We start from the raw sequence: 9,577 nt of genomic DNA on the forward strand, positions 1-9,577 counted from the left end.
ATAAAATAATATTACATTTGTAAGTTTTTTTATTGTACATATGAGTTTGATAATGATCTGCACAATAGTTGTTAGATTGTATCTTATAGTTTACTTCTTATTATTGAAATTATGTGATTAATGTAGGTTTTGGAAAAACATTGTATATTATTCCATTTAAAAAAAGAACAAAATGTTTTCGGAAAACTGAAATAAAATATATTAATTTAGCATATTTAAAAAATCTAGATAGGCAGAAAAAAAAATCATAAAGAGATCATGGAAACTTTCTTATGACTGTTTTTGTAGCTGTCATCAATTTGACATTACTTCACAACATTCTTTTCACTTCAATAGAAACGAACTTTAAAAACAGAAACAAAAATATATTTATAGATTATTTATTTGATGTATACTCTGTCTGAGCATACTATATTCAAAGAATATATATATTGTTGGTTGCATCAAGATTATTCTATAATTTCTTAAGTTGTTAATCTAATTAATTATGGCTGAGTTATTACCTAACAATATTTATGATAGGAAATGAAATAGTGTATCTAAATATTGTTATAGATCTCTCTAAATTTATAACAATTTCATGTCTCACATTCTATTATAATAAAGATTACCATTAAATTATCTCTCAAATACATATATAGTTTGTCTCATAATCTCATGACCACCATCAAATCACTAATCCTGTATATAAGAAATTTCACTACAAAACTTAATTTTTATTTTCTTCTACAAATACAGTTTTGTGCAATAAGATATTGTGTTGATACCAGCGTACCAGTATGGTACATAATTGTGCTTGACACACAATTTATTTATTTTTATCAATGAAACTAGTGGAGCTATGTATGGTACAGTATTGACGTATTGTGCTTGGTAGAGTAATATTTGATGTGTATGTAATTGTAAGTAGCAAATGATTGACTACTTCATACATAATTATACTGTAAATTTCTTTTTCACTAATGAAACTGGCAGAGTCTATACATGAGCATAGCAGGTTGTTCTTGTTTGCCCTTCAAAATGTTACGAAGTTTTTACTCCAGCTGACCCCATGTATAAACTCTATCAAAACCAAAACTAGCAATTAAACTATCAAAATAGAAACTTGTTTTTGTTGTTATATCAGAATTCTATCAAAACCAAAACTAGCAAATAACAAGCAATCCAATACATGTAATCAACATCTTGCTTCTACAAAGCTTGTTCTTTAACATCCAACATACTGTTTCTTATCAAAGATTTCAGAATTAATTTATAAGATACAATCAATCTAGTTTCAGCTTCAAAATATCACCAAAATGATTACCTTTACAATTTAGACCCTAAATTATCTATACAAAAAGAAGTTCACATAGCTAAACCAAAAGCTTCATATATATACAATTTAACTAACTCTACTTTTCTAAACCTGCAAAGTGAAGAACAAACAATTAATTAAGTCATGTTTAGTAAAAAATCAGAAAATTTTTATCCCACTAAGAAAACAAAAACACATTGCCATTGGTAAAAAAATCAATTGAGCTCGCAGAAACAGGTATTTAGTATACTCCAACCAACTATGAATCAAAATTTTTAAAAAGTATGTGAATTCAATTTGTAACTGAAAGAAAGTGAAGCTCAATCAATTTACCAAAGTCGCATTAGGGTATCACATCCCGGAAAAGCCACAGGATTCTTTTTCAAGCAAGCAGTGTACGTTATTAAATGATTGTGCCTTGTAAAAATATATAAATTAGAGCGATAAATGATCTCCATAAACTCTAAGAATAAAACCAAGATTTAGAGAAAAAACAGTAATATAATGAAAAGAAGATAAAAAAAAATGCTTAAAACATATTATTTAGCCCCAATTCTTTCATAGATTATTTAGCCCCAATTCTTTCATAGACGCCCCTCCCTGCGCCCACCAATGAAGACAACAAACAAGCAAACAAATATAAGAAAGGAAGAAGCTTGCTTTTGGTTGATATATTGTTTCAGGTTTGACTGATATCACACTGGTAAAGTCGGGCTGGGATTCTACAACAATTTGGCTTAAAGTCCATGCATTATCCTTAGCCCAGTCAAAATCATCACCAATCTCTAAATGAAAAAAGACACCCCAACATTATGGACATTCAACCAACTTCTTGATTCTTCACGAATGGTTACCGCCAAGTATATCAGTGCTACAATGATGACAAACTACCAACCTTTTCAAATATGAGCTCTTCCCCCTCCAGTTCTGTGCAGCTCATTCAACATGGCAACCAACAGTATCTTGCAAACGTTGAACGCATCTTCATCCTTTGTATGAAGTTGAAAGTTTAAAAAAAAAAAAATCACAATAGGAACAACCTGCACCTGTCATGGCTCATTTTATCATTGTTACATTTTCTATCTATTTCCCCTATTTAGCGGTGTACTCATTGGCTTTGTTTCTGGCAATGTTTTCTTTGTTCTATTGAACTAAATTTACTTGGGGAGCTTTCACTTAACCAGAACTGGTGATAAAAGGAAATCAATTGAAATTCATGTCTTAAAGAAAAAAGTCAGTTACAGACCTGAATGTGAGGTAGACTTGAATACTTCCTCTAGTGCCCCTTCTATGTCAATCAAGTAGACACGTGACTTTCCTAGATATTGTAGATACAAAGTCCAAATAATAGAAAAAATAAATCTTTCATTTTTCTAATCAAATTAATATGCTCAGACAAATTAATGGTTAAAGATGAGACCCTTTTACAAGCCAGTTCAGTGAGATTGTCTTCAAAAGGATCTATGTTCCTGAGACGGTTGAACATAATTTATCCTAACTGTTTGTAATTGTTTGGGAGGAAGCATAGCCTTTGAATACCCATTCGACTAGAGATTGGCCACCCGTCTCAGTTTTCAGTACCACAATTACCCTAGGCGAGTTCTTAGAACAACGATTGAAGACTTCGCAGGGAACGACATGAGAGGCATAGGGGTGGCTGCGGCTACTGTCATAGGAGTAGGGGTCGAAGTAGGAATCACAGGTGTTCAGAGTAGGTGCGATGCCCATCGGACCTATTTTGGTTCGATGGGTGTAGTGACCATCCGATTGCATCAAGATTCGTGTGCTAGTATTAAAATACGTGCATGTCTGTATCAATTTTGGTGCACACAAATCTCTATGCTAATCGTACGGTGTTGGAGCTAATTGAACCTAAATATAGGTCCAATGCCCATCGGACCTACTCCTATCTCGAATCACAGAAGATGGATTCGAGGAGGGCGCTGGTATGGATGCCTTCAACCTACTTTCCTTCTGGAGCGGAGAGGGAGAGAAAAATTGAGGGAAACAGAACTGGAGAAGTAGAGCTAGTGGGTTTATTTTGGGTTTCATCAACGAATCCGTCAATCAAGCGTTCATCACAAAGTTCGGATCCAACGGTAGAAACCGCCCATCGAACAGACTCTGGTCTGATGGGCATCGAACACCCCCCTCTCCCGAAGGCATCTAGTAGAACATTGATGATATATACAGCATTGTCAGGAACTGATCATTAATTGAGGTCTATATAATATTCATGGTTTCACAAGTCAGTTTGCCTTTGAGGCAGTGTAAATGAATACATGATTTTTGAGATTTTTTGTCTATATAAATTATTAAATAATATAGAGAAATATAAGGAGTGGTTACAATTTTCAAAATATAATGAGTGGAGCCAATTGTTTTGTTTGAAACCCAAGTGATTTTTTTTCTTCTTTTGATGGCACAACAAAAAAGAAAAAAGAAAAAAAAGAAGATCAAAATCACCAACACTCATACTATTTTTCGTATATTGTTTAATAATAATTTCTATAAATAAAAAGTTCTCCATGAATTTTTAATGTTTGCATCCCAGTTAGAAAGTGAGATCCCTGCGGTACAGTAGCCTATTTAGAATATAGGAGATATGCTTTGAGATTTGTGCCAAAATAAAACATACTACTAAAATTTCATTCTACACTAGTAAAGATTCGTATATTTGCACTTATTATTTGGGCTTCTAAGTTACTGATAGACAATTTGGGCCGAGCAATTTGGTGTTTTGAACCTTGCAATCCATCCTTGTCAAAAAAGAGTTTTCTTTACTGTTCAAAAGGTTTTTTGTTTTTTTATGATCTCAAGCATATTAAAAATTATGTGGTAAGATCTAATATATTTGCATTTATAATTTGGATTTAATAGGTGTCTTTCAAGTCTTCATTAAAAGTTGACATTTAGTTTTGCATGTGTGTACACATAGAGAGAGAGAGAGAGAGAGAGAGAGAGAGAGAGAGAGAGAGAGAGGAAGAGAAGAGAATTTGCATGATCAATCATGCATATGCTATTTAAGGTTCTTGATTTAAGTCTCTCCAATTATGAAATGAAACCAGCTTTGATTTTTTATATATAAGAAAGAAGTAAAAAGCCATTATCATATAAGTCTAATTTTTTTTAAGAACTAAATAAGAAGTACATGTGACAATTATATTCATGTTTTTATATACGCTTTCTATATCTTGAAATAAGATATTAGAGAAAAATCAACAAAGCTACAAATTAAATATATTTATAGCTATAAATTTATAACCGAAGATATTAGTCTATATATTAAAACAACATGGTAATTGTGGTTTCAAACATAAAAAATATATGTACTTGTAGTTTACAAAACAATATGGTGATTGTGATTTAAATATACATTATTAAGTAATTATAATTGGTAATTAATTTTATAATAAATAGTTTCCAAAAAATATGTAATTAAATTTATATATTAATCTGTTTGATCTTGACTTTGAAAAATAAAAAATGTAAATTTGTTAATAGTTAATAACTTAATATTATCTATTAGTTCTCTCTATACTAAAAAAAATATTTTAAATATACTACTAGTAGTACTAAGTTATTAAAGATGTTTAGTTAATTTGTTCAGTGAATTGTTTTGTTTGTAGAATGCAAGGACCTGTTCATTAGATCTCTATTTATCTTGGATGAGTTTGGAGGAAATTACTATAATGATCCTTTGTTCGCTGCGAGAAAATTCAAGGCGCATTTTTGTTGGTTCAGCATACTAAAGAACATGAAAATCATATAAAATCATATAAAATCGAATTCTGGTTTAGCATGTGCATTTTTGCTGTTTTTCTTGTTTTGAAAGGTGGACTTTGGAAAATCATATAAAATCGAATAAAAATGGTAAAAATGCAAATTTTAGCTCTAATATGGTTGTTGTGAAGTCTTCTATCTGACTGTGTATTTGATTTTCAGGTTTGGACTTGTGATAAGTCTGCACTGACTGATCTGTCACAGGAGGTCATTTTGGGATTTTAGAGATACCAATAGAGGCTTACATGAGCTAAGCTTAGTTTCTAGATATATGAAATTGTGTGTCTTGAATAATGATAAACTTTGATTTTGTAAATGTGATATTTTATCTAGTGAGTGTTATTTGTAAATTAGGATGTGTTATTTGATATCTTTATTTCAGACTGCTTGTTTTATATATAGGCCAACAAAAATATATGGTAGCTGGCCAAATAATAAATTTAAAAAAAAAAAAAAAAATCTAGTGTCGGCTATTTATTAAAAATGCGACACTAATAAGTATTAGTACCGGCTATTTAATAAAAATGTGACACTAATATGTATTAGTGTCGGCTATTTAATAAAGAGCCGACACTAATGCCTTACTTTTAGTGTTGGCTATTTACAAAGTATTAGTATCAGCTCCATTAGTGTCGCCTAAAATTCAACACTAATACCCATAAACAACTGATACTAATTCTAAGTTATCCACTAGTGAGCATATACTAACTCAAATTAAAAATTATAAGAGATAAAATTCAGATAAACTTCACTCTTGATTTATTATTTTTTATTTCAAATTATAAAGACAATGGAGAAAAACACTTATTTATTGTATTATTTTTTTTCACTTCAACTAGTATGTAATTTTTTCTTATTAAATTCAAGAGAATTAAATTAAAAATCATTAAATTTGAGTGTTAATAAAATAAAAATAATTTTATAGTTGTAAGTTTCTTTTATTGTATATTGAGTTTGATAGTGATCAACAAAATAATTGTTAGATTGTATCTTGGAGGTTACTTTTATTATTGAAATTCTGCACTAAACGTATGTTTTAGAAAAACATGGTATATGATACCATTTTTTATGAAACAAAATGTGTTCAGAATATTGAAATTATAAATATTAATTTAATATATTTAAAAGATAAATATAGATAAAAAAAAAGTTTCATAAAGAGAAGACCATCATTTTAGGTTGTTCTTTTGTATATAATCCGCAAACAGACTTAATGGCTTCTCCAATATTGATTTACACAACAAATTAAGATATATATATACAAATTACAACGTTTAACTTCAAGTGCCTACATAGATAATAAAAATGATTCAAAATCTAAATTACTTTTCAAAGTAGCATTAACAGATAAAATATTTGTATCCTAACATAAAAGATCGACTGAACCAAAACTACACTAAAGAGATGGAATTCTGATAAATTATATTTATCCAATACCTTGTTCTACACCCAACTTCAACTGCCTCTTCTCAAGAATAATGGAAAAAAATAGAAAAAAAAATCATCAATTTGACAGTTCTTCACAACATTCTTTTCACTTCAATAGAAACGAACTTTAAAAACAGAAACAAAAATATATTTATAGATTATTTATTGGATGTATACTCTGTCTGCGCATACTATATATTCAAAGAATATATATTGTTGGTTGCATCAAGATTATTCTATAATTTCTTAAGTTGTCAATCTAATTAATTATGGCTGAGTTATCACCTAACAATATTTATGATAGGAAATGAAATAGTGTATCTAAATATTGTTATAGATCTCTCTAAATTTATAACAATTTCATGTCTCACATTCTATTATAATAAAGATTACCATCAAATTATCTCTCAAATACATATATAGTTTGTCTCATAATCTCATGACCACCATCAAATCACTGATCCTGTATATAAGAAATTTCACTACAAAACTTAATTTTTATTTTCTTCTACAAATACAGAATTACAAACAGAAACTACAGCTGTATGGTGACGCCGCGCGCGCCAAGGTTACTCAGTTGCTGTTGCACCGTGACATCAGACGAGGCCGCGCCATTGTGCACTATGGTCTCATGCCGGGTCGCATCAAACTTTTCGCCATCACCCCACAACGCATACGCCTCCTCTCCATGCGCTGCATCATCGCCAATCATAAGCTCATTGTCCGGCATTCGCAACGGAATAAACAAACCGACCGAAAGAAGAATGGCGGTGGTAGCTATTATATTCCATAAGATAACAAAGAGAGCTCCTATAAGTTGCTTGAAGATTTGAACTAAGCCACCACCATAAAAGACGCCTTTCTCGCCTGAAATTGGGAGATCGAAGCTCGAGAGCTCGGGGAGAGCTAGGAAACCTGTTAGAACTCCACCGAGCAATCCTGCAACTGCGTGGGTGTGAAAAACCGCGAGCGTGTCGTCGACTTTTTGAAGAAGTGACCACTTTTTGTGAAGGATCATCATAGTAAACCATGGTACGCTACCGGAAAATAGACCCATGAGTATCGCCGCCCATGCGTGTACTAGACCTGTAACCTGAACATGTTAGATAATATCTTTATATTTGCATGAATGATTGAAATTTGAAGAATGCTTATAACCTGCTCCGGGAGTAATGCAAACGAGGCCGGTCATCATTCCCTGAACGGCCCCGATGACTGACGGCTTTCCGAAGAAAATAACATCGAGGCAAGTCCATGCGAGGAGACTGGTTGCGGTGCATATATGCGTGTTAAGCACCGCAACTGAAGCGGTTATGTTGGCTGCGTATGGTGCACCACCATTGAATCCAGACCAACCTAGCCATAGTAGCCCGGCACCGGTGATCATGAGCAAAATGTTGTTTGGAGAAAACCTATCCCTGTCACATTTCAGCCTTGGACCAACCTAACAATTGCAAAGGCAAAGCAAGTCATTAATTTATTTATTATTTTTGGATAAACTGCATGCATGTATTATATTATTTAAGCAAGAAGTGAGGCTACGGTACTGTGCGTATTGTATATTGATCCCTACCATGAATTAATAATTAATTTTTAGTTTGAAGTCCAAACAGTTGATCTGCATGATCTCCATATTAAAATATACTTGTATATTAAATTTTACAATTTATTTTTTTTCAGATAGGAAGAAAATCACTTGATCTAAAGATTCTAAACCGTTCAAATATAGTATTTTTTCCATCCATCTAAACAAATAGAAAACAATTCTAAAAAAAATAAAATTTAGTATGCAACTACATTTTTTATACGAAGATCACGTTGAACGGTTTAGATCGACTGTTTGAACTTTAAAAAAAAATATTAATGCATAGTACGGATCAATATGTGCTATGCATAATACCATAACCTCATTCTTAAGCTTTAATCAAGTTAATTAAAACAGAAAGATTTTCTAAAATTAATTACCCAGTAGGCAGCAGTGAATCCTGCAACACCTGAGGAGAGATGAATAACATAACCACCTGAGTAATCTATTACTCCCCACTGGTAAAGGAATCCTCCGCCCCATAAACTGAACGCTCCGACCGTATACGAAAGGAGCAACCAAAGCGGCGAAAATGCCATCCATGCTTTGATATTCATCCTCCCGAGTACCGACCCGGCGAGCAATATCAAAGTTATGGCAGCATACATAAACTCAAAAATCACGAGCGTAGCTTGCGGGTAGAACGGTTCATTCATGTGTGTTTCGACCGTGCCATTGTGGTAATAATGGGCTGAGGCGGGCATGCGTGCCCGTTTAATAAGGTACGTCTGCCCGAGTGCCGGCCCGGCTTTGCCCCAAAACGGGAGTAACCGTTCGCCAAATGCCATGTTGTAAGCAAGAAGCACCCAAACTATGAGGGAGGAGGCGAAGGCGTATAGTGCCATGAAGGCTGAATTTACAGCCCATTTTTTTTTTACGATACTTCCGTAAAGAACAACTAGGCCCGGCATAGACTGGAGCCCGACAAGCGTGGCACAGGTCAACTGCCATGCATTGTCACCCTTGTTTAACCAAACTGGTACAACAGGTGGATCTGACCGATACGCAAGAAAATTATCAGCCATGATTAGAGAGCTTTGTGTACTTTGATTATGATGAGATCGAAGTTGCACACTGCCTGTGCAAGGCCTATATAAGGGGTACAGATTTTAACAGAGCAGTTTTGACTTCAAAACAGCTATGCATATGGTTTGTGCACTGCATAAAGTCAAAACTATATATCTGTTAATATTTTTGCCATATATAAGGAAGTTGGTTAATTAGAATATATGATACAGCTGTATCATCTATTGTAATTAATCACCAATTGCAAAGAAGTGTTGCCTCCACCAATTAATATAATGATCCCCTTGCAACTTGATAATTAAGTCCTATCACCAATGTAAATTATGTAATTAATGCTACTTATTTAACAATGCAACATTCTTTCTGGCTTTGTGCTTTTGAGATGTTGAGAACTGTTTAATAGTTATATTACCTAATTCAAGAAAGTTTTGTTTGGCTCCTAAGCAATCCTTTAGTTG

The 9,577-nt window shown here is 32.8% G+C and overlaps 1 protein-coding gene across 1 annotated transcript; it reads right to left on the minus strand.

Annotated features, from left to right (window-relative positions):
- Positions 1-7,043: 7,043 nt before the first annotated feature.
- On the minus strand, positions 7,044-9,161 carry LOC144561639 (ammonium transporter 2 member 1-like). The gene is made up of 3 exons (XM_078310661.1): positions 8,474-9,161; positions 7,667-7,952; positions 7,044-7,594 (listed from the first exon to the last, which is right to left on the minus strand). Exons 1-3 carry the CDS (start codon positions 9,116-9,118, stop codon positions 7,044-7,046), a joined length of 1,482 nt encoding a protein of 493 aa, XP_078166787.1. The 5' UTR covers positions 9,119-9,161.
- Between the last annotated feature and the right edge of the window lie 416 nt (positions 9,162-9,577).

This window comes from Carex rostrata, chromosome 1, assembly GCF_964058835.1.
Source record: "Carex rostrata chromosome 1, lpCarRost1.2, whole genome shotgun sequence".
NCBI classification, from domain to species: domain Eukaryota; kingdom Viridiplantae; phylum Streptophyta; class Magnoliopsida; order Poales; family Cyperaceae; genus Carex; species Carex rostrata.

Coding starts and splice junctions, on each gene's coding strand:
- LOC144561639 (XM_078310661.1), bottom strand. CDS start 9,118: ATGGCTGATAATTTTCTTGCGTATCGGTCAGATCCACCTGTTGTACCA. Junction 7,953..8,473: donor GATTCACTGCTGCCTACTGG/GTAATTAATTTT, acceptor TGCAATTGTTAG/GTTGGTCCAAGGCTGAAATG. Junction 7,595..7,666: donor TTGCATTACTCCCGGAGCAG/GTTATAAGCATT, acceptor TTCAGGTTACAG/GTCTAGTACACGCATGGGCG.